General features: G+C 56.3%; 1 protein-coding gene across 3 annotated transcripts in view; it reads left to right on the top strand.

The window, feature by feature from the left end:
• Positions 1 to 9,206: 9,206 nt before the first annotated feature.
• Positions 9,207 to 24,462, top strand: part of HDAC5 (histone deacetylase 5) — a 35,447-nt gene continuing 20,191 nt past the window's right edge. Inside the window, exons 1-3 of one of the 3 annotated variants that reach the window (XM_075561930.1) lie at positions 9,207 to 9,377; positions 14,776 to 14,980; positions 23,449 to 23,520. In XM_075561930.1, the coding sequence (XP_075418045.1) occupies positions 14,821 to 14,980; positions 23,449 to 23,520 (232 nt within the window). In that variant the 5' untranslated portion in view covers positions 9,207 to 9,377; positions 14,776 to 14,820. Of the gene's footprint in view, positions 9,378 to 14,775; positions 14,981 to 23,445; positions 23,521 to 24,462 lie in introns of all 3 variants that reach the window. The other 2 variants (XM_075561929.1, XM_075561931.1) reach the window with 2 other exon arrangements.

Below are 24,462 nucleotides of genomic sequence, written 5' to 3'. Positions count from 1 at the left end.
TCAGACCTGAAAGGAACCTCAGCGAGCAGAAATCCTCGACCTGTTCCCCAGATGAGGAGAGCGAGGCCCCCACACGGGGCAGAAGCTGTCCTCAGTCCCCCCCCCCACACTTCTGACCTCCTCTCCTGTTTTCTGAGAGTCCCTGGGTGGCACAGAGGGTCAATGAGATTAACCTGCTGGCCCAGAGGTTAGAGATGCCAGAGCACCCAGAGGCACGTGGTAGAAAGGCCTGGCGGGCTACCACTACGGCAGCCACTGAGCACCTTATGGAGCACACACGTGGGCCGTGAGGTCGCGTTAACTTGATGACAGCTTGTTTGGGAGTCCTTGGTTTTTTGTTTGTTTGTTTTTCAGTATTCGTAGCATTGAGCATTGGACCAGCCTCCTGGCTTTTTAATGCACTGTGGCAGAGGGGAATCTCAACCCGACAGTCGGTTCTTTGATAACAGTTCTGAAGCGGGCATATTTCCTCTGACCAATGTCTATGAAGGGCGTTTTGCTAGGGCGCACCCGCTGTGTTCTTCCTTGCTCTACAGCGTTTTCCCCGAGCTGGATGAGTCTCACCCCTGCCGCTCTTTGGGGACTGGTGCGTAGTGGGGTTACTCCTTGGGCTGCACCCACCCCTGAGGGAGCCCCGTGTAGAGATTTGAAACCTCAGGGGGGCAGTTCCCCTCTGTTCTATAGGGTCACTATGAGCCAGAATCCACTCGATGGCAGAGAGAGGGAGATCTCTAATCACTTACGCACTGCCCTCTTGGAGACCAGAACTCATGGCTAGGCCACCCTAGCCAGATCCTCCCTGGCCTTTGGGAGACAAGCTGGCTGGAGTCTGGAGGTGAGAGCTGTTTGTTGGGGAGAGGGACAGTGGGGCAGAGACTTGGAGAGGCAGGAGGTGGGAGGGGAGGAGGTGAGTATCAGCTCCTGAGCAGGAACTCAATTCAGCAATGCCTCCTTAGGGAGGGAGGAAGGGTGCAAGGTCTTTGCCCCAAGCACTGGCCGGCAGTTTCTCAAGGTGCCCCCCCACCCGGCCCAACAGATAGGAGTAGTATCGCCCAGAGCCCCTCGCAGTGGCTCGCCACGCCTCATTCCACTCCCCAGTCCTCACGTCTCCTCTCCAAGTCCAAAGGTGCTGCCAACCTGGCAGCCCGAGGCGAAGTGCCTGGCTCACCTCCGACACCGATTTCCTTCTTCTAAGAGGTCAGATTCTCGGCCTCTTTCCAGGATCAGAAGCCCACTCCATGCTCATCAGCTACTAGCTCCCATCTGTCGGCTCACTTTTTACTGAGGAAACTGAGGGAGTGGTTAATGAGCCAGCCCTCCTGTCATCGGTCTTCTCTATGGTAGGTGGTCCTCTGGTGTCTCCAAACAAACACTGATCTATGCCCTGTAAGAACTGTCAATTCTTACCAGGCAAATCATCTCCGTGTTCCCAGTGCTGTCCACTGGGGCTCAAGAAATGTGCGTGGACCAAAGGAAACATTCTTTGATGGGGGTCCCAGGGTTAGGAAGGAAGGAAGGGGAGGGAGGGCAAGCTACTGGCTAGAGCAGGGGTTAGCAAACTTTTGAGATGGAAGAGCCACTCCTGTCCCTCACAAGTAGGTCCCGAAAGAGCCTCATATTGCTCCAGAGCTGCAGTTTGCTGACCGCTGGGCTAGAGGGGAGATGCCTGTGAACTTGGGCAAAGGGGTGGGGGGGCTACCAGGGAGGGCAATCAGTGCATCTGAATCGTGGTGCCGGCAAAGAATATCAGAAGTACCCCGGATTGCTAAAAGGATCAACAGATCTGCCTTGGATGAAGTAAAGGCAGAGGGCTCCTTAGAGGCAGGGCTGTCTAGACGTGGCCTCCCTCACCTGGTCAAGTAGAGGCCAGCGGAAAAGGAGGAAGGCCCTCGGCAAGACGGGCAACGATGGACCGAGCACAGGAGCAAGGGAAAGGGTGCCGCTCTTTTCCACCAGGCGGTGTTGTGTTCTGTTGTGCATGGTGTGGACATGGGTTCAGAACCGACTCATTGGCATCTAACTACACGACAATGACGACAAAAGGACGGCGGCAGGGAAGTCCTTGGGAAGCAGGCATGAGGTAAAAGCCACAGAGGTCAAAACTGTTACATAGGCGATCCTGCAATAACGGATCTACAAATCACTGGACAGATCAACAAGCAGGCAGAACAGAAGTGGGCATATACCCACAAATCTATGCATATGCTTGGCAGAGGGCTGAGGCGCCCAGTGGCATCGCGGGGCCCTGTTGGGCTGCTAACCAGTCGCAAGGTCAGCAGTTAGACTCCACCAACTGGTTCACAGGAGGACGGGGCGGCTCTCTTCTTTCGGTGACGATTGTCTCCTCAGAAACCCCAGGGAGCATCTCTGCTGAGTCCCACGGGGTCACTGTGAGTCAGAATCGACGCAATGACAGGTTTTGTTTGGCACACACAGCCATGAGGGTGGTGGCGCAGACAGGTAGCAAAGTTGTGCAAACTTCTTCGACATAACCGGACACTTTGAAGGAATGAGTCACTGGCGCAGGGGGCTCCGGATCAGAGTCTCCGAGGACGCCGAGGGCAACCAGCGGAGCAGTGCCCAGACGATGTTCTTCAGCCAACTGAGGCAAGTGGAGATGACGGCTTCCACGCTGACGCGTGGTCCTGTAAGGTGCCACTGTTGGTTTTTCCCAGTCAGGAGGAAAGACAGGAGAAGACAATTGAAGACACATGGAAACAATGGGTCCCAGACCCCACCGTCAGTCTCCACACCCTGCGACTGAAAGAACCAGCTGGGGCCCTGTTATCACTACCAATTGCTCTGAAAAGAATCATGTTCCAAAGAAATCATGTTAGAAGGCTCTAGTGCAAGGGTTCTCAACCTGTGGGTCGTGACCCTTTGGGGGGGTCAAACGTCCCTTTCACAGGGGTCGCCTGATTCATCACAGCAGCAACATGACAGTGATGAAGTAGCAATGAAAATCATGTTCTGGTTGGGGGGTCACCACCACATGAGGAACTGTACGAAAGGGTCCCAGCATGAGGAAGGTTGAGAACCGCTGTTGAGATTCGATTAAAAGAAAGTGAAACAAATCTCAAAGGACTATTTTACAAAAAGACCAGGCTTACTGGCTGGCTTGAGCTGGTGGGACCCCGAAACTGTGGTTCTTGGTCACCTTTCAGGGCTGGACATGAACTCACTTCTGTGGCTCAAGATTCAGCGAAAGAGTCGACAGGTCTATAGGGGGCAAAGAACACCAGTGAGGCGGACGCACCACAGAATCATTGACCTTTGAGATAAAAAAGGAAGCCAAGAACAAAGTTCCGAAGGGTTAAGTAAGTAAGCCGGAGGAATGGAAACAAGAAACACAGGGAGGGAGCGGATCAGCCAGGCTCCTCGGTGGGCGTGGCAAGCAATGCGTGGATGAATTGTTCACTGGAAAAGCGATCTGCTGTAAACCTTTGCCAATCCACACACCGAAAAGTGAAATAATCATAACAAGGAAGAGCCTTTCTTTCTTCCCGGCCATCTTGGCGGCTGCTCCTGGTTGGGGGCCGGCCCTCAGACAGGAGGGTGGGGGCCACAATGAAGACCAGACGTTGCTGGAGTCCATTGACTCCAGGCTCCAACTCGTTATGAAAAGTGGGAAATACGTGCTGGGCAACAAGGGGACGCTGAAGATGATCAGACATAGCAAAGTGAAACTGGTCATCCTGGCCAGCCACTGCCTGGCCTGGAGGAAATCCGAAATCGAGGACTACGCCGTGTTGGCCCAAACCGGTGTCGGTCACTACTGTGGCCGCAACACGGAACTGGGCACGGCATGTGGCAAGGGCTGCAGCGTGTGCACACTGGCCGGCTGATATCGTTAGAAGCGTGTCAGCACAGACTGGTAAAAATAAACCCTGCAGTCTTTTACTTTACGAAAACTGGCCAAACAAACAAACAACAAAAAGTAATAATAACAAGGAAGAAGTGAGTGTGCAATGAATGCGGAGTAACACAGCAGCCTCCACATCTCTGAGAAGGATCAGCTACGAGGCTGAGAGTTGTTTTTTCTTTTCCTCTTGACCGGCCAAACGATGGATTCTCGTCACTTTGGGACATGTGGTTGCTGGGGGACAGAGGTGCTGATTACAAGGTCTCCAGAGATGGGGGCAAGAATGCGTGAGGCTAGCTCCCCCAGTTCTGTTTACTGGGCTTTTGTGGAGAGAGACCTCGATTTGGAGCCCAGTTCTGTTTGTGTAAACCCTGTGACGTGGGACAGGCTTTTAGCTTCGGTGGAGCTCGGTTGCCTCATCTGTGAAGCAAAAAGTACCTAGCCAAGTGCTGACTGAGATAGTCATATCAGATGGGGAGACCCTTTCCCAAGTTCCAAGATCCCCAAAGGAGAAACCCCAGTCTCCCCAGAGCCCCTGTCTTTATTGAGCGCCCACCGTGTGTGGTGACAGTGCTGGAGATTTCAGAGGCAAAAAGAACTAGGCTCTGGTCTCTTCTCAAGTGGCTGAGAACCTGTTTGGGAAGGCCAAACATAAGCAAAATGCCAACATAACACAATACCCGAGAGACTCAGTAAGGTGTTGCAAGAGTAACAGCAAATGGGCGGCACCATCACTGTGGCAAAGAGGCAGACGGGATCCCATCATTGGGCTGACGGATGAGGACTCCGTAGGAACCACCTTCCTGCTCAAAGAGTCCATTGTCCAACTGTAAATGGCTCACCTTGGTTTAATATTTTAATAGGAATTGAATTCATTGAGCAAATATTCATGAAGTCTTCCTTTGTGCCAGACACTGTTGAATGCCGGGAGGACAAACCTGTTTTGGGGTGGACTCCATCTCATGGTGACCCCACAGCTTACCGAGGAGAACTAACTGCTCCGTAGTGTTCTGGGCTATCATCTTTACAGACACGGATAACTCGGAGGTACAGTTGGGTGGGTTCCAACCAACCCTCTTTAGGATCGGGGTCGGAGCAAACCATGGTTGGCAGCCACGGTGCTCTCTGGGAGAACCAAATTCCAAAACAAAGCTCACAGACGATACATTAAAAACAAAAACAAACAAACGTTTTATTAGGGGCCCATACAACTCTTACCACAATCCATCCATACATCAATTGTGTCAAGCACATCTGTTCATTCATTGCCCTCATCATTTTCAAAACATTTGCCCTCCACCTAAGCCCTTGACATCAGGTACTCTTTTTTTCCCCCTCCCTCCCCACTCCCCCCTCCCTCATGAGCCCTTGATAATGTATAAATTATCATTTTGTCATATCTTGCCCTCTCTGATGTCTCCCTTCACCCCCTTTTCTGTTGTCCGTCCCCCAGGGAGGAGGTCACATGTAGATCCTTGTAATCGGTTCCCTCTTTCCAACCCACTCTCCCTCTACCCTCCCAGTATCACCAACACCCCTGGTCCTGAAGGTATCATCCGCCCTGGATTCCTTGTGCCTCCAGCTCCTATCTGCACCAGTGTACATCCTCTGCTCTATCCAGACTTGCAAGGTAGAATTCAGATCATGATGGGGGGGAGGAGGAAGCATTTAGGAACTAGAGGAAAGCTGTACTCTTCATCCGTGCTACATCGCATCCTGACTGACTCATCTCCTCTCCTAGACCCCTCTGCAAGGGGATCTCCAGTGGCCGTCAAATGAGCTTTGGGTCTCCACTCTGCACTTCCCCCTTCATTCACTATGGTAAGATTTTTTTGTTCTGATGATGCCTTATACCTGCTCCCTTCGACACCTCGTGATCGCACAGGCTGGTGTGCTTCTTCCATGTGTGCTTTGTTGCTTCTGAGCTAGATGGCCGCTTGTTTACCTTCAAGCCTTTAAGACCCCAGACGCTATCTCTTTTGATAGCCAGGCACCATCAGCTTCCTTCACCACATTTGCTTATGCACCCATTTCAGAGGATACATTTTTGTAGGAGCAAATTGCCCCATCTTTCTCCCTAAAAGCAGCTGGTGGATTTGACCCACCAACCTTGCAGTTAGGAGTCCAACACTGACCCAATAGCATCCTCAGGGTACCACCGCAGTAAATAAAAGAGATTCGTGCCTTCTATACTCAAGCAGTTTAATATTTGGGTGGGAGATGGATATTGAACCAATAAATCATAGATAGATGTGGATGTACATTCAAATGGTTATTGGAGTCAATAAAACCATATATAAGCAACCAAAAAAATCCTCATTGACACTGAACTCATAGAGACCCTATTTAAAAAGAAAAAAAATTAATTGCCACTGAGTCGATGCTGAGTTACAGCAACCTTTTAGGACAGGGCGGAAAAGCACCTGTGGGTTTCTGAGACTGTAACTCTTTACAGGAGTAGAAGGCCCCATCTTTCTTTCTCAGAGTGGCTGGTGGTCTCTAACGGCTGACCTTGTGGTTAGTAGCCCAACTCAGAACCTCTTTGCCACTAGGGCTCCTCTAGTGACTATATATATCACATATATGTATATAAAGTTTAACTTAATTAGAGGACCAAGGAAGGTCTCTTTCAGGAAGTGATCTTTAATTGAGGTAGCCACACAAAGAGAAGGGAGGCAGGAGCTTCCAGGTTGAAAGCAGCAGGTGCAAAGGCCCTGGGGAGCCAGAACCTAAGAAGAAGCCACAATTGGTGGGGTACAGATAGCTAAGGGGAGGAGGGGCGGTAGACGGGATCATGTGGAACCCTGTAGGCATCCCCCACCACCCCTAAGGGCGAGGCAAGGAGCAGCTGCAGCAGACACCCCCGAAACTGACTGAAAGTGGAGATTTCTGGGTCTCATCCCTATGGAAATATAAGCTGTAGAAGAGCAGCTCAGGATTCAGAACTTTAAACAACTTTTTCAAGTGAATAAGTGCCCTAAAGTTTGAAAAAAATTTTTTTTAGGTTAGTTAAGGATATTCATCTGTATCCTAATGTGGTTAGCTGCCATGACATTTCTCCCACCCCAGCCCCTCATGGCAGCTCTATGGACCACTTTGGGGTCTTGGATCCACGGCGGGTCAGACCCTTGTGAACCACAGACTTTTCTCAGGCTGATTTTCTGAAGTAGACGGCCAGACCCTTCTTCCTAGTCTGTCTCAATCTGGAAGCTCTGCTGCGACGTGCTCAGCATCCTAATAGCCCTTAAGCTTCCACTGACTGAAAAGAAGAACTTACTTGGGTAGATTTTGTGCTGGAAAAAGCTCCTTCTGGCTTCAGAAGACTAGTGGGTGGTGGAGGATGTCCTGGCTTAGAGAGGAGGTGGAAGAATGGTGACGGAGATGGCAAGAAGGCAGAAGTCTGTGTAGTAGGAAGAACCTTCATCGTTTATTGTTATTGTTAGCTGCCATTAAGAAGTCAATTCTTGATTGACCCTGTGTGGGAAGAGCAGAAATGCCCACAGGGTTTTCAAGGCAGATAAACCAAACCCACAAAGCTCTGTGGACTTATAGTGACCCTATAGGGCAAGGTAGACCTGCCCCTGTAGGGTTTTCAGCACTATCACTTTCCTGGAGTAGAAAGTCTGTCTCCCAAGAAGCACCTGATGGTTTTGACCTGTGGACCTTTCAGATCACAGTCCAATAGGGACCTACTATACCACCAGGGCTCCTTTGAGGAAGATAGGTAGGTTTTTTTTGTTTTATCATTTTATTGGGGGCTCCTACAACTCTTATCACAATCCATACATCCTTCCATTGTGTCAAGCACATTTGTATATTTGTTGCCCTCATCATTCTCAAAACATTTGCTTTGTACTTGAGTCCCTGGTATCAGCTTTCCACAGACTCCTTTATTATTTATTACAAAACCGTTTATAGATATATTTTACTTTAACCAGTGGGATAAATGATATCTGACTTTGTAAGATTTCAGAGATACAGAAGATGAAGAGAAAAATGAATGTAAACATTTGGGTATATATTTAGACATGTAGATCTAGTTTCTTGTGTATAATAATGGGACAATTAGATAACACCATTTAATTCCTGATTTTCAAGGGAAAAAATACCACAAACACTTTGCAGGCCAATATGAATTTAGTACATAATTTTTAATGTCGAGGCAATTTTCAGGAGCCGTGGTAGCACAGTGGTTATGCATTGGGCTGCTAACGGCAAGTTCAGGAGTTCGGAAACCGCCAAGCTCTCTCCTACAGGGATGGAGACTATGAGTCAGGACCATCTAGTGGGGTTTGGTAAACTCTCAAACTCACTGCCACTGAGTTGACTGATGTCAACTCATAATATCCTAGAGATAGCACAGGGTAGGAGGGCCCCTGTGGATTTCCAAGACCTTATAACTCTTGGGAGTAGAAAGCCCAGGCTTTCTCCCATGGAGTGGCTGCTGGTTTTGAACTGTTGACTTTTCAGTTAGCAGCCCAGTGCATTACCGCTATGCTATTAGGCATCCTTATGGGGCTTTGTAAGCCATCTTTCATAGTTTTCACTGATGAGTACTTAGGTGGTTTCCGAGGACGTCTCCGTCATTGTAAGCAACCTTTCCTTCTGTGCTCGTTTTTTTTGCGCACAACCGTGCTGGTCCTTAGAATAAATTGTCGTTTGTGAAACTGCTGGGTCATTGACCAACGGTTAGATTTAATCATCCATAACCCACATGGTGTCCAAAGGGGCACGGTAGGGGAGGAGGACACCGAAGCCAGGGACCGGAAGCCTGTCTTCAGTAGGCTCTGCCCTTGGGAAGGCCTTGGGAGCGTTAAGAGCCGTGCCCTAGCCCTTCCCACCTTTTCCTTCCCCGAGAACTGGTGTCTTGTGTCCGACTCCAGCCTGGCGGCTTGGAGACCCCCTAAGAGTCCCATGCCCACCCCGACCGCAGCCCGGCCCCTCAGGAATCCGCACCGGCTCCCCGCGGGGCGTGGGGGGGCGGGCGCGGTAGGGAGAGCTATTGCACCATCCTCAGCCTGAAAAGGAAGTCGAGGGAGTGCAGAGCAAAGTGGTGCGTCCCAGGGCCGAGCCCTCGCTTTCGCCCCGCCCCCCCATTTCGGACTCTGCTGCGATCCTCACCCCGCTCTCCTCGACTCGCAGGCCGCGGTCCCTTCGCGTCCCCCCGGACCCCCCCCCCCCAGCCCAACGCCTTGCAAAGCACCGGCCCTTTAAGAAGCTGTCACGGCGGCGTTGGGGCCCCGCCCGGTCGGGAGGGCTCAGAAGCAGGGGCGGGGTTGGTGGCGACAGAAGCGGAGGGGGGGGGGAGCGGGAGGGGGGGTCTGAGTCTATTTTTAGCTCCGGGTCGCGTCACGTGACGGCACTGACGTCTCCGAATGTTGTTGTTGGTGGCGGCGGCGAGCGGAGCCGGAGGAGCCGCCGCAAAGATGGAGGAGCCGTCGAGGAGGCGCTGCCGCCGCTGCCGCCGCCGCTGCTGCCGCCGCCGCCAGCGAAGCCGGAGCTCGAGTCGCAGGGGGTGAGCGCGCCGCACCGCCGCGACCCCAGGGTCCCCGGCCCCCGGGAGGCGAGGCGGCGCCCGCCTCCTGCCGTCGCTGTCCGCGAGCTCCCTGCGCGCGCGCGCGCCAGTTCCGCGCCCCCCTTCCTTCCTTCCTTCGGGCGCCCGGGTGCCAGTCGGCACCCCCCGGGGAGGTCGCCCGCCGGGGAGCCGGGCCTCGGGTTCGCTCGCGCGCGTGCCCTCCCCGCTTCTTCCCTGCAGGGGTGCCTACCCTGCAGGTAAGGGAGGGGCCCGCCTGCCTGGGACCCGCGCCCCTAAATGGCCGGAGGGGGGGTGAGGGGGGGACGGGACGAACTGGCGCTGCCTGAGTTGCTCCCATCCCGGCGGCTCACGCTGCGTTGTTGAGCCGTTGGAGCCCTGCACCCGGATTCTGTGCAGACCCCCCTCTTCGTTGGACTCCCTATTTTTGGTGCTCCGAGGTGAGGGGCGCTGCCCACCCCACAGCTTCTAAGAACGCGTACACAAGAACGCGTCCGTGATTTTGTGTCTCCGACTAAAGTGCTTGCGGCTGGGACTGCGGAGCCCACCCAACTTCTCTCCCCCATTATTCTCACCCCCACCCCCACCCCGTGTGGGATCACAGCGTTTGTTCCCACCTTCTTCTCCGGTCTGACACCCTGGAGCCCAGTGGTGGTGCGGTGGGGGGGGGGGGTGAGCTAGCTCTTTACCCTTCTGGTCTGGTGTGAATGCCCCCCCCCTATTTTCCATCCTGGGTCTTTCTCTCTTGATGGTGGGGGCACGGCGAGCGCACTGTAACTTGGGGGAGTCGGGTTCCCAACCCTACCCATCCCCAGGTGCCCAGGGAAGATGAGAACTGACCGGATGATAAGTAATTAATCTGGGATCCTGGGGGTGGGGCCTGAGGATGAGAGGGCCCCATCTGGGGAGGAGGTGACCACATGGTAACCCACTATTGGCCTTTTGAGGTGTCCCTAAAGAGGAATTGTAGCTGCTCTGAGGAGAGGACCTGCTCCTGGCCCCACCACTCTGGACAGTGACCACCTTGCTCCTGGGACCGGGAATGTTGGGGGCGGGGCATGGATGTGCAGGTTCTAGATCCAGTTGGGAGGAGAGGCTGAAGCCAGATCACAGGAACAAAAGGCGACAGGGGATGGGAGGTCCAAGAATCTTGGCCAGAGGGACCCCTGGCCAGATGGCCCGAGGGCTAGCCATGGGCTTGTGCCCTAGCCTGGCCTAGCCTTCTCTTAGACTGAGTATGCTGGTAGGGACATCATCTCCCCACCCCCCACCCCTCGCTCCCCACCAGCCTCCTGAGATGCAAGGCTGGGGCTGGGGCCAGCCAGTTAGTTGGGGGCTGCCTGCTTCTTCAATGCAGTCTCCCCTCCTCTCTCTCTCTAAACACAAGGCTTGGGGAAAGCCTGGTTTGTCCCATGCCTCCTTTCTTGAACCCTTTCTTGGATCTTTGCTCCCCTTGGGCCTGGATTTGGGCTGTGTCTTCACCAGGCCTACCCGGGTCATCCTGAACCAGAATGGGGGCCCCCTAGCCTGTCTAGACCTCCCTGCACACACCCCAGGGGCCAGAGGGAAAGGTACCAGCTACAAGTTCCTTGGGGGCAAGAAGAGAGGAAACGTTTGCCCTGTGTCAGCCTCCCCTTCTCCCCATATTTCCTCCTTCTTGGACTGGATGGTGTAATTTGGAGGGGGGGGGGACAGCAGGATCACATGCCCCACCCACCCACCCCAAGTAGCTGCGGAGACAAAGGTTTGTTTTCCCTTCCCTAGGGGTAGCTCTTTGCGGAGTGTTTAGAAATGGGGCTTGGCAGTGGGGGTGGGGTCGTTTGTGTTTCTGTATGCAGGGTGGGGGTCGAGGAGGGGAGCTGGGGGAGTACCAGCTGTTCTTTAATAATTGATTCTTCTTACTCCCATCTCTTTGAGGAGGGATGTCTGGAGCGGCAGCAGGCTCAGCCCGCCGGCTGGAGGACACACTCTTGGGGGGGGGGGAGCTGTGAGGGGGGGCGGTTCTTGGCATTTTTGGAGCACTGTAGCTTGCTCATGAATGAAAACCTGATGTAACTCGGGAGGGGGCCTATTGTAGCCGCCTTGGGTTCATTAAACTTTCTCTCCCTCTTTGTCCCCCCCCCCTCCCAGCCGCAGCCCTTTTGATGTCCATGGGGACCCTGTCTGGTAGTGCTGGGGAGGGGGGGGGTCTCATTCTGCCTTGGGGTTTTAGGGCAAACAGACCCAGCCTTCCACCCTCTGCCTCTGTCTCCTCCCTCCCCTCTCACCCCCCCCCTTTTTTTTTTTCCTTTTCTTTCTTTTTTTTTTTTTTTCTAGAAATAGCAGCCTCCTCCATCTGGCTTGTGCAGATGCCTGGAGCTGCGTCTGAGCAGACAAACAGAAATGGGCCGATTGCAAAAAACGAATTTGTCAGCCTGGTGCCTTTTTTTCCTCCCCTGTTGCCCTCCCTTTCCCCTACTTTGGGGCCTTTGTGCCTGAGCCTGCCCTTCTTAGGCCGCTCCTGGCCCAGTTGGGGGGGGAGGCACAGGCAGAGGAGGCACCTAGGCACTGGGGACAGCGACCTGCCTGCATGGCCCTGCTCAGGAGAGGTCAAGCTTCGATGCCCTGAGGGCTTTGGGATGGGGTGTCTGGACTTGCCCGTGTTTGATGAAATCCTCGGGGCGGCAGAGTGAGGCTCCTTGGGCTTGGTTCAGACGCCTGTTTTCCCAGAGCTCCCGCCTGCCACTGTAACTGGGGGCAGGGCTGAAGGGGCTGGCTGGGATGAACTGGGTCTGGGGAGGGAGGGTACAGTGCTGGGACTAGAACAGCAGGAGCCTGCTGCTTGGTAGTGTGGGGGCCTGGCAGGGACCCCTGACTCCCCAGGAATTCAGAGGGAGTTGTTTGAGGGACAGGATCTCTGTAGGGGGCCATTGTGAACTTTGTGGCCTTTGAGACACAACATAGCGAGGGCAGTGCCAAGGCTCGCTTGCTGTCCACCCATCTCCCATCCTCTAGCAGAGTTTTCATGGCTCCTTCGTGGGCAGTTTGGGAGGTGGGTGAGAGCAGGGCGGGGCTGGACATCTACCCTGGTTCTACTCCCACCCCCAAGCTTAGTGGTCTGCTTCAGGGCGGCAAGCAGTCAGTTCCAGCCTTCCTGGACCTGCTGACCTGACTGCAGGTGGGAGGTGGTTTGGGATTATGGAAAGCGTTGGCAAAAGGTAGCTAAGGCCCTGAGATCTGCCCCTTACTAGCCCAAGGAAGTGGGGATGCCCCTTGGCTTGCCCCCAGGTGTCTAGGGATCCAGGAGCCACCCAGCTGCTGCTCTCTGGCGCCCACTCGGAGCCTCCTTCTGGTAACAATGGCCAGTGTATGTGTCTGGCAGAGGAGGGAGCAACCAGCTCAGGTTTTCCCAGGCAAGCTGCCCTTTCTCCCCTTCATGCCCCACCCCGGACAAGAATCTCCACCTGGCCTGTCGGGTCCTGAACGGGGCTTTGTTTCCCAGAAGGCCCTGGCCCATGACTCTTGTTCTCTTAGGAGGTTGGTGGGCTCTGAACAGACACTCTCTGGCACTTTGTAGGTGGACACAGGCCCCAGGGGGTCCTGCGGAGTCCCGCAAAGTGGGGAGAGGTAGAGCATACCCAAGGGCTGAGCCCACAGTGGGTGGCTTTGGGGAGCCCCTCCTTTTCTTATCCCCCTCCCAGTGAGTGAGGTTCAGCACTTTTCAGACCCCCCCCCAGGGTGTGTGGGTCAGGCTGCTGGGGCTGATCTTGACCTCAATCTTCTCCCACTGAGGCTTTCACCTCATGCGTGTCCTGCCACAGACGGAGCTGCCCTTCTCTGAGGAGATTGGCTGAGCCACTCAGGCTGTGGGGAGTCGTGGGAATTTCTGAGCTTGTGTTCCCCAGCCCACGGGAAAGGGTGTGAGCGGGACTGGGCGCCAGCCCTGGTGTGGGCACGGGCTGAGCTGCCTGCCCACGCGGGCCCTGCCAGGACACCAGCAGCTCCACCTGCCACATTCCTGAATCTGGCTGGAGGCCTGCGCAGCCGCTGTTGTACTTGCTCCATACCTGGGCGCCGGGAGCCCTGCAGACCTGCCTCCAGTTACAGACTTCAGAACAGGGGCCAGCCAGGTGCCTGAGAGCAGGAGGCTGCGGACCCTGGGCCTTTTGGTTTCCTTCCTTCGAGCATGTATGCGTACGTGTGCATGGATGTTTGTGTTCTTATGTCCTTGCCTCAGCTGACCTTGGGCTTGTGGGCCCCGAATGGAGGCCTCCCCTGGGCATCCTTGAGGAAGGAACTGCATAGCTTGCTGAGGACCTAAGCAGAGCAGAGCCATGGGCCTGAATGTGTTGTTCCTCTCAGCCCCATCTGGTTGCCTCCTGCCCTCTCATTGGGTATTGCAGGGCCTGCCTTTCCTTGGAAGCAAATGAATGAGATCATGTCTGGGTGGATCCCTGGCTGTTTAGGGATGGGCCCAGGTAGGTGGGTGAAGACACTGAAGCTGGAGGAGGGGGACAGGTTGACCAGCCCCTGGTCGGAAAGCCTGGGCCATCCTCCATTGCTGGGTCTTTTGGTGCCTTTGAGCAAAGAAGAGACAGGGGCCCCTTGTTCCCAGCCAGCGTCAGCCCCAGGGCTCGGTAGGCAGAGCCAGGCTGGGTTTCATGCTTCCCTGGGCCAGGCTTCTTGGACTAGGCACAACCAGGACAACACTTGGCCCCGGGGCCCCCAGCCCATGCTATGCTGGTTCTGGGCTAGCTGTCTGCCTTTCCAAGTGCCCAGGAAGGACCTAGCTGGAAGAGGGGCAGTTACCCTTCTGGCTGACCCATTTTTGAAGAGGGAGAGGTCAAGGCCCAGAGGTGGAGTGGCCCAAGGATCAGAAAGAGGCCAGAAAGGGCTTTCCCCTTGGGGGCCCCGGCTCCCTTAACTCCGACCACTGTCGCCAACTAGGGACAGAGTTCAGACCCCTCCCCTGCACTTTCTCCATTGGTGGGGCACCCAGTCTGTCCCACATCAGACACCTTTGAGAGTCGATAAGGTCTCCCTACCTGGAAGTGGACACTGCTGCTTGCAGAGGAGTTTGGGTGTGCCCCAGGCAGCCATTTCCGACTCTCGTGGGGGCCAGAGGCCCTGATGATTAGGGAGAGAAGAGGCCAGGTAGCCTGCCCCTCTGCCTCTGTGTCCTGGTGGCCATGGTGGCTCCTAACTTGGCATCCCTGGCTCTGAGACGTCTTTTCCCCTCTGTAAGGAGGACCCTGCCCGGTGCTGCCAGAAATAGCCCTTGGGTGGGAACTCCGGGCAGCGTGGTGCACGGGTGGGTTGGCTGACCCCCGTCTGCCCCAGGTCTCCTTTGGCTGTGAAATTCTTGGATTGGGGGTTCTCACTCTGCCCGCTTTCTCCCCAGGGCTCTTCGGAGTGTCTGACCGCCTCGCTGGAAGGATGGCCTCGGATGGGCATTAGAGGCACGACGGCCCCGGGCTCCTGTCCCGTCTGTCTGTTAGCATCTGTCTCTCTTGACATCACCGCACCTCCACCCTCTCCTGTCGTCCTAACCCCCAACGCCAGCTTCCTACGCGCCCGAGCCGGCATGAACTCTCCCAACGAGTCTGGTAAGAAGTGGGAGGCTGGAGACCAGCACCTGGTGTAGCTTTGGGTCCGATGGATTGTGGGGTTGCCCAGCCAGGCCTCCGGGGCGTCTGAGCCAGAAGGGAGCAAGGGGTGCAGAGTGGAGAAGGGTTATAAGTCAAGGGCAGAGGCAAAATGGATGTTTCGACCAGGAGGTAGAGGTCTGGGAGTTGCTGGGTGGACAGCCCTGGGTGGACAGCCCTGCCCGGCCACGGGTTTGAGTCTGTCCCCATGCCTACCTTCTTAGCTCAAGGTCCTGAAATGCCGTTTGGGAGCCAGGTGGGCCTGAGGGGATGTACATAGGGATGATGATGCTGGAAGAGTTTCCTGTTACTCGGTGCCCAGCCCCTGGCCGTGTCTGGTGGCTTCTCCCTCGTCCTGAGGTGTTTGCCTGGCCTCTGTGCTTCTTCCCTTAGTGGACGTCTAACCTGCTGCTGGGGGGTGTGGTATTGGGGTGGGGGTGGCATGTTTGAAGAGGAGTCCGTTGGCTTCTCCAAGCCAGGTAGCCTGCCCCTCTGCCTCTGTGTCCTGGTGGCCATGGTGGCTCCTAACTTGGCATCCCTGGCTCTGAGACGTCCTTTCCCCTCTGTAAGGAGGACTCTGCCCAGTGCTGCCAGAAATAGCCCTTGGGTGGGAACTCCGGGCAGCGTGGTGCACGGGTGGGTTTGGGCATGTGCCCGTGAGGATGTGTCCAAGCGGCCTGAGGCTGATCCTCAGTTTCCCTGAGAGGTCAGGGGTCATTGTGGTCAGAGAAATAAGTGCCTTCTCCCTCTGCCTGTCTCCTTCCCTGTCTGTCCTGTCTTCAGGGTCCAGAGCCAGTCTTGCTCAGCTTCCCGCTCTGCTCCGCTGTTTTCCGAGGCGGTAGAGAGATGGTTTTCTGGGCTTAGGCCAAGGTAAAGGAGAGCTCAGGGATGGAACCCATGTGCTGGATGATGCAGAAGCTGCAGCGGGGCGGGTGTGTGTGTGTGTGTGTGTGTGTGTGTGTGTGTGCGCGCCTATAGGCCAACCTCCCCCGCCCCCCCCCCCCCCCCCCCCGTCTCTTGTCTTCAGTTGGCTGGAGATCTGAGGCCATCTATTTTTTTTTAAATCATTTTATTGGGACTCGTACAACTCTTGTTACAATCCATCCATCCATTGTTTCAAATACATTTGTATGTTTGTTGCCCTCATCATTCTCAAAACATTTTCTTGCTTCTTGCACACTTGGTATCAGCTCCTCATTCCTCCCACTCCACCCTTCCTCCCTCATGAAACCTTGATAATTTATAAATTATTCATTTTTCATGTCTGACACTGACCGATGTCTCTCCATTCACCCACTTTTCTGTTGTCCATCCTCCGGGGAGGGGATTATAGGTAGATCATTTTCTACCCCCACCTTCCCCTTCCTCTCCTGGTATCACTACTGTCACCACTGGTCCTGAGGGGTTCATCTGTCCTGTATTCCCTGTTTCCAGCTCTTACCTGTACCTGTGCACATCCTCTGGTCTAGCTGGATTTGTAAAGTAGAATTGGGGTCATGATAGTGGAGGGGAAGAAAGTTGTATGTTTCATCGGTGCTATACTGCACCCTGACAGACTTGTCTCCTCCCCAGGACCCTTCTGTAAGGGGATGTCCAGTTGCCTAAAGATGGGCTTTGGGTCTCCACTCCACACTCCCCCTCATTCACATTGATACGATTTTTTGTTCTGGGTTTTTGATGCTTGATAGCTGATCCCATGGATACCTCATGACCACACAGACTGGTGTGCTTCTTCCATGTGGGCTTTGTTGTTTATCAGCTAGATGGCTGCTTGTTTATTTTCAAGCCTTTAAGACCCCAGGTGCTATATCTTTTGATAGGCGGGCACCATCAGCTTTCTTCACCACATTTGCTTATGCACCCGCTTTGTCTTTAGTGATCTTGTTGGGAAGGTGAGCATGATGGAATGTTAGATTAATAGAACAAGTAAGTGTTCTTGTGTTGAGGGAATGCTTAAGTAGCAGTCCAATGTCCATCTGCTACTTTTTTTTTAATACTTTTATTGAGGGCTCTTACATCTCATCATAATCCATACATTCATCCAGTGTGTCAAGCACATTTGCATATATGGCACCATCATCATTTTCAAAGTATTTTCTTCCCACTTGAGCCCCTGATACCAGCTCCCCATTTCTCCCCCCTGCCTGCCCTCCCTCAGGAACCCTTGATAAGTTATAGATTATTTTTTCCATATCTTACATCATTCTCCATCGCCCCTCACCCACTTTTACGTTATTTCTCCCCCTGGGAGGGGGTTCTAGGCAGATCCTTGTCATCTGCTACCTTAATACTAAACCTATAAATATATGCACATAGATCTAATTCCCCATCGCCATATATAACTATCTTTACATATGTGCGTGCCTGTAGGTAGACCTCTATAAATGCCCTTTGCCTCCTAGTTCTTTCCTCTTATTTCCTGAGGCCATCTATTGTGAGGTTCCCCACCCTGGCAATGCATGGGAGAAGCTGATCCCCCAGTGCTAGGGGTTCTGGCAGACAGGAAAGGGGGGGCGTGGATTGGCTAACTGTGTGCCGTCTAGTGTAGTCAAGGCCATGTGCCCCTTTTCCTTTTGCAACAAAATGCACCCTGGGCACGGAGACGGGAGAGAGCCGGCTGGAGGCTGCCTGAGTCTCCAGGCCTGCCGGACCAGCTTGGCCTGCTGAGTGCCCCTGTGGGGTCCTCCAGGCCGAGGGGCTGTGCCAGGGGGTGGGACTCATGGAGGGGTGTGTGCTGCTCAGGCGACCAGGTGGCCAACCGTAGGAGACCTGTCTTCCTGCTTCCCCTCTTGGGCTGGGGTGGCCAAGGGAAAGGAGAGGCCCCTAGCCCTTCATCACTGGACCGTGCGTGCTCTGGCGGGGCCAGTGCTGACCTGTCCCGAAGCCACCGTCAGCCCCTGCTTGACACTGAGGTGAGGACTGTCCCTTGGCCCAGGGGACGGGAGCTTGTCCCAGAGGCAGCAGTTGGTGGCTTCCTTGCTTTGGAGTTTTAGAGGAAAATCATCCTCCGGGACAGATGTGGTTCCAGGCACACATTGCTTTGTTGGGCTCTGTTTGGGGCCACTTTGAAGATGCGGCATTAAAAAAAATATTTTATCGGGGGCTCTTACAACTTTTATAACAATCCATACAGCAATTGTTTCAAGCATATTTATACATATGTTGCCATCATTCTTTTCTAGACATTTACTTTCTATTGAGCCCTTGGTGTCAGCTCTGCCCCCCACCACTCCTTGATAAATTATAAATTATTATTTTCACATCTTACCCTGACCTGTCTCCCTTCCCCCATGGTGTCTGTTGTTCATCGATGTGACATTTTTTTAAAACAATGGAAGTTCTGTGGCTGCATGGGCCAGCCTAGGGCTGTGTTTCCCGGAGCAGTTTGCTCCCTTTGCCTCGGGTCATTTCCACAGCATTTCCCACGTTTTCCTAATGCCGTTGGTCGCACATGGAATAGACTATAGCGTAACATTAGCATAACTGTCACATGTACTGGGAAACTGGCGGTGGGGGTGGGGAGAGAATCACGTGACTCACTTTGCTTTGAGGCCTGGGCAGGGATGTCCCACAAGCTCTCGGAGGGCTTCTGGCCCCAGGTTGCATTTCCAGACACGGAGGGTCCAAGTTTCCCATGGAGCCCCAGTGGTCAAGCTAAGGCTGAGGTGTCCTTAGCAGGGCAGGCAGGTGCAGCAGCCTGGGAGCAGCAGCCCCCTGGGGGCCTGTGCTGTCAGCCTCCTTGACTGGTTTTCCAGCTCCCCCCAGTAGAGGGAGATGCTGTCTTCTTCCCGTGTTTGAGAGAGGAAGGACCAAGGGAAGGGGCCTGGGTCTGGGAACTTCACTGGAGGTTTGTTGCGAGGCCAGGCTTAGGATGGCTAGGGGTGGGGGTGGAGGAGGGCTTGTCCCTGAGGCCCTTGTTCCCATTTCCCTGAGGGTTCTGGGGCTGACTTTCCCCACTATGGGGTTCTGGCTGTCCTGGGCGAGGGAGGCAGTCAGCCTCCACATAGCCCTTCCTCTTCCAGAAACCCGGGGTCTGTCATTCCCAGAGTGCGGGGTGGTCTCTGGGCTGGGGCTGCGAGTGCCCAGTGCCTGGCAGGAGCCTAGAAGCCATGTGCCGTGGGGCCCTGAGGAAGTCAAATGAAAGCACGGTGGTAGCCTGAGCAGACACCGCCGCCCCCCCCCCCCCCGAGCTCCTGGAACCCCGGGAAGAAAGGAGATGGGCCACAAAGCAGAGGCTGGGCCAGGGGGGATGCTGGGAATGGTTTGGCCACAGGACCTGGGTGTCCTGGCCCTGAACACCATCCAACCTCTGCCACTGGGCCTTGGTGTACAGAGCAGCCGGACTGGGGAAGGCAGGGTGTGCTCGGCTGGCCCCTAGGCTCCCTTAGCTCTTCATGTGCAGGCATGCTTCCATGGGTCAAGTCCCCACTGGGGATCTTCAGGACCCCATACCCTGGGCACATTTCTGGTGGGAAACAGAAGGAAACTGGCTCCAGAGCTGACCAGTCAGGAGGAGGTGGTCCTGGATGAGCCAGCTACGTGGCCAGCAGCAGGCACTCACCTCCCTACCTGTGCACCTCTGGGCTGGGCTCTGGGCCATCATCTGGCCATACTCACTGTCCCGGCCGCCAGGCAGAGGCCTTCAATGGGGCCATCCATCCGTTGCCCCTAAGGAGACTTCTTGGCCTCAGCATCTCTTCAAAGTAGATTGAGGTTCTCTTTTCTTTTTCCGGAACTGAGCATTTCTGCATGTTCCCCCGGAGCCGGATCATTGACAGGGTTTCCCACTGCTGGACTTGGGCCAGCCAGCTCGAAGGAGCAGCCCTGGGAGTGGGGGCATTCGCCTGCCCTGTCGCTGCCCAGAGGCGAGGGCAAGAGTGAGAGCCAGCCATGAAGCCAGTCTGGGTGGCGGCTGGGTTTCTTATCCCCCGCGTGGGAGGCAGACAAGCATCATGACAACACCTGCCTGCCCAGCTCCCTCTGCACTTTCTCTCCTGCCCTTTCCCAGGAGGGAGGGCAGGCATCGGCTCCCTCCCTGCTGGGTGACCAGAAAAACTGGGGCATGGGTGTGGGACAGGGCCAGGAACCTCCGTGCATTACCTCCAAGCCCCGGGTTTTACCTCTGATCCCCTGGGGAAGGCAGCCAGCTTGCCCAGAGGAGGAGAAAGTGGGTCAGTGCTGACGTAGGCCAGGGGTCTGGGAAGTGAACCCCTGTGTTCCCCTACCCACTTAAAGCGCACCCCCCCCCGTGCCTCTATGCCCTGCACAGACTGAGAGCTACCCCACATGCTTCTTTCCCACCCCATCATTCCAAAGGGATGACTTTGGAATGGTCAGAGGAGGCAGGTCAACCCCGAGGGCAGGTGGCAGATGCCAACCTAGGTTTCCCCAGTTTTCCTCCAAATGGGAGGGTTCAGCCAACATCCAGCACTGGCGATGCTGACAGGACGGCGGGGCTCGTAGAGAAATGGACGGGAGGCAGACATGATCTGTCCAGGTCCCCAGGGTGGCTGGCACCCTATCTTCAGTCTGGGGTGAGATGCTCCTGGGCTAGCCCTTGACTTTGTACTGTGGACCAAGCAGTGTTGGCCCCAGGAAAGGGCCCTAATCCAGCCTGATGGGTCCAGCCAAGGGAGCTTGGGGAGAGTCCTTAGAGCCAGCTTGGGTGCCAGCTTGGGGCTTCCTTCTTCCTTTAGGTTCAGAGGGACAGGACCAGGTCATTGCCATCTGGGGCGGTTGGTGCTGGTGCAGACAAAGGGTCAGCCATAGGGCTTGTGGGATGACACACGGGAGAAGAGACGTGGACCATGAGGAGGGCCTGAGATGAGGCCTGGGAGGATCTTTTTTTTTTTTTTCTGGGGAGGATCTTACAGCATTGTCGAGTCTCAGGAGAAGAAAAAAACACCACCATCCTCAGCCCAGATTCTCTCCCTCATTTCCCCGGAGGATTCTGGGAACTGCAGGGAGGATTGCTGGGCTGTGTCTGACACTTCACTTCCCACTTCATGCTGTTACTGGAAGTGGTAACTGTGCCGGGAGCTGCCCTGATCCGATCCCCTCGTTCTCGCTGCTTCTGCCCGCCCAGGCTGCCAGTACCCCTGTCTTCCCCAAGCAGGGAGTGCCACTCTCCTTGGCTTCTGGCAGACCCAGGGTCTAGGGGCTCAGCTTCTGAGCCAAGATAACTGGTAAATTCCCTCTCCTCCAGAACAGGGCTTCCCAGTCAGGTTCTCTCTGCCTGCGAGCCAGGACAGGGCTAGCCAGCCCTTCCGGTTGCTCTTGGCAGGGGTGGGTGGAGTCCTGGGCAGGGAGGGACTGCTGCCCCCGGCTTACCGTGTTCTCTTGAGTTGACTGCCCATCACCCAGCTGTGGGGACCTTGTCTTCCCACTAGAGAGGGCCTGGTTGGCCAGGAAGAGGTCGAGGCTGGGTCTGGGGCATGGGTGGTAAATAGGGCCCCAGCCCTCCTACCCTGAGATGTCTGCCAGTGGCCAGCCCTGTCCTCTCACTCTTTCTTGCCAGTCTTCTCTGCCTGAGAAACTGAGGCTTCAGACTACTGTTTAGTTCCTGGTACACACACACACCTACCTGCCAGCCTATACGTGTGTATCAGCGACCCCCCCCCCCCCAGGGCAGCAGGCCCACAGCACTCCCTGATTGGCAGAGGCCTGCTGGGAAGATGGGCTCCAGGGACCTCGGCTCCCGTGTCCTTGGTTGGCCAGCTCCTCCTGGGCTCCCGTGAGGTCATCCAGTCCAGGGAGAGGACAGGTGTCCCTGGCTGCAGGCCTGGAGTAGGGGGCAAGGAGGGGCCAGGAGGGGGCTCAGAAATAGAAAGTGTGACATCAGGAAGGGGGGGAGGGGGACACAGACCCAGGAATAACCAGGCTATTAAAGGCTCCAGTGAAGTCAGGGGCCAAGTGCGATCTCTCGGCTCCAGTGAGAGGCATAGCTCCAGGAGGAGAGGTGCTCATGGTGCCTTGCCCCGCCTGCCGCTCCCGGGCAGCTCGGGGCTGGGACCAGGGGCTGCTGGGCATGAGGCCTGTGGCTGTGGGGAGGGCCTGCATGCTGGTGGCCTCTTCACTCTCCTGAGCTTGCAGGGACTCCCAACCTCAAGTCTGTACCTGCATGGGTGTTGGGGGTCCTCGTGTCTGCTCACGGGATCCCTGGGGCAGACCACGCGCCCCTTGCCTAGAGGACAACGGGCTGTGTACCAGTCCGTGCCTCCCTTTCCCTCTGCCCCCGAGCGAGGCCGCTTGGCAGACTGAGCCACGGGGTACTCTTCACAAGTTGCCTTGCCTTGCCTGGGAAGCCCTCCCCGTGCTTTGAGAATGGCAGGTGCCATGTGGTCCCCTTCCCAGCTCAGGACCGATGGAGGCCTGCCCCGGAAGAGTTTCTCTGTCCTCTGGAAGGAAGCCCAGCAGCCTCTGGGAGACAGACTGGGTGGGGGAGGCTGGCCTGCCACTTGGCTGCTTGCCTCAGGGGTCTCCCTGCTGGTAGCTAGGTGGCAGAAGCTCACCAGGGGCCCATCTGGCTGGTGGTAAGGGGTTTAGGGAAGGTGCAAGGTTAGGCCAGGTGGCCCTGTCTGCCACTCACGCCCGCCCTCCCCCTTGTTCCCTTACTTACTCTGGGCAGCCTGAGGGGAGGGAAGGCAGGATGGAAGCTGGCCTGTTGGTTTCTGGTCCTTCCTTTGCCAAGAGCAGCAGCCAGAGCTGTTCTGAGACCCAGGGTCCTCGGGCCTGTGCCTGTCCCCCGCCCAGCCCCTGGCCATCCAGCGCCTGTGGCCTTGGCCCCAAGGCAGGCCCTCCCCTTCCCATCCCCCTCACTGGGCGCTTCCTCCTGGGGAGGAGCGCGCCGCCCCCTCCCCCTCCCCCATGGGGCCTCCGCCAGGCCAGGAGCCCTGGCAGCCGGCCGGCGGCTCCCTGAGCATGCTCCACCTATTTATAGACAAGGCCCTCCCCCAACTGCTATTTCAGTCTCCTGCCAGCTGCCGGCGGCTCAGTCGGGAAGGAGGAGCAGGGAGCCGGGCCCAGAGCTGTCACCCAGCTTGGGGAGGGAACACAGAGCCCGCCTGCCCGGCCGAGCTCCCGAGCTCCCTTGCCTGTCCCCGGTGCCGGGTGACACCACAGCCCAGGCAGCAAGGGGACAGAGCCCAGCCTGCAACTCAGAGCCTCGGGCTCCTCCCGCCGCTGCCACTGGGAGCAAGCCGGCCTCCGGATGAGGCGCCTCCCCACTCCTTGGGTCCCAGCGGCAGTGGCCTGAGGGGAGCCTGCGGAGCAGGGAGGATCCCCCCCCCAACCCCCTGCCCGACCACCTTCCCACTGGCTGGCTCCCGCCTCAGGCGGCCCCCTCCCTGGCATGCTGCTGGTGCCCAAGGCCCAGGGGCTGGTGGAGATGCTGCAGACCATCTATGAGACCGAGTCCTGTCTCTCAGCAGACGGAATAGCAGGCCGGGAGCCATCCTTGGAAATCCTGCCGCGGACCGCTCTCCACAGCATCCCTGTGGCGGGTAAGTACCTGCCTGCCCGCCCCTCCACCACCTGCTCTCTGCTGGCCACCCTTCCGGGCCCTGGGCCCCAGCCCCGAGCCCTGGCCCCTGGCTCCTGGCTCTTAGCCATGCCCAGATGGGGGCCCTCCTCCCAGCTTGGTGGTGGACACCTCAGGTTTTGGGAGGACTCAGGGGAGCTGTCCCCTTGGAGGGGGCACTTCCTGGTCCAGAGCCTCCGCTCCCACCACGCCCCCCTGCCACACTCTGCATGTCTCCGATCTCCTGTAGGGGTCAGTCTTCCTGGTGTGGGCCTGGGGTTACTAGAGCATCCTGGCCTACTTGGCACTGTGGTCAGAGGGGAGGAAGTGGGTCAGGAACCTGCCTCCAGGCTGCCCATGCCCCAGGCTTGGGCAGGAGAAGCAGCCGTAGCTGGGGTGCCCCCAAGAATAAAGACTCCCCCCCAAGCCCCTCCTGCTGGGTACAGGGGGGGGGCAAGAGATCATGTGCAGCCACCTTCAAGTCCTCTGTCAGAGGGCTCCCTGTGCCCAGTAAGAGAAGGGTCCATGTAGTTGTGGTTGAGTTGGGCCAAGGGTTGGCCGTTGGGGGCCCTTGGCTGCCTTAACTCCCCCCTCCCCAGTTTATCGATTTATTCCCATCTGCTGAAGAGAGCTACATCTGCCCCAGAAAGGCTTGTGAAGCCCCTCAGCCTTGCCACCTTCTCAGCAGGAAGCTGGGGTCCCCCAGAGCTGGGCCACTCCCCCACCCCCCCCCTACAGGAACCGGTTGGCAGCATCGGGCCTTCCTGGCACAGTTTTCCCACCAGGCCGGCACCACAAGATGCTTCCTACAGGGAGGGACCTGCTGGGCTTGTGCCTGCTCAGCCTCTCCTGGCAGTAGGCTGGCACTCGCGCGCGCGTGTGTGTGTGTGTGTGTGTGTGTAGCCCTTGCCTCTGGGTACGTGGG

Source organism: Tenrec ecaudatus, chromosome 10 (assembly GCF_050624435.1).
Source record: "Tenrec ecaudatus isolate mTenEca1 chromosome 10, mTenEca1.hap1, whole genome shotgun sequence".
NCBI lineage: Eukaryota > Metazoa > Chordata > Mammalia > Afrosoricida > Tenrecidae > Tenrec > Tenrec ecaudatus.
The sequence above is the reverse complement of the archived record's forward strand: the minus strand, read 5'-3'. Positions and strand labels throughout refer to the sequence as shown.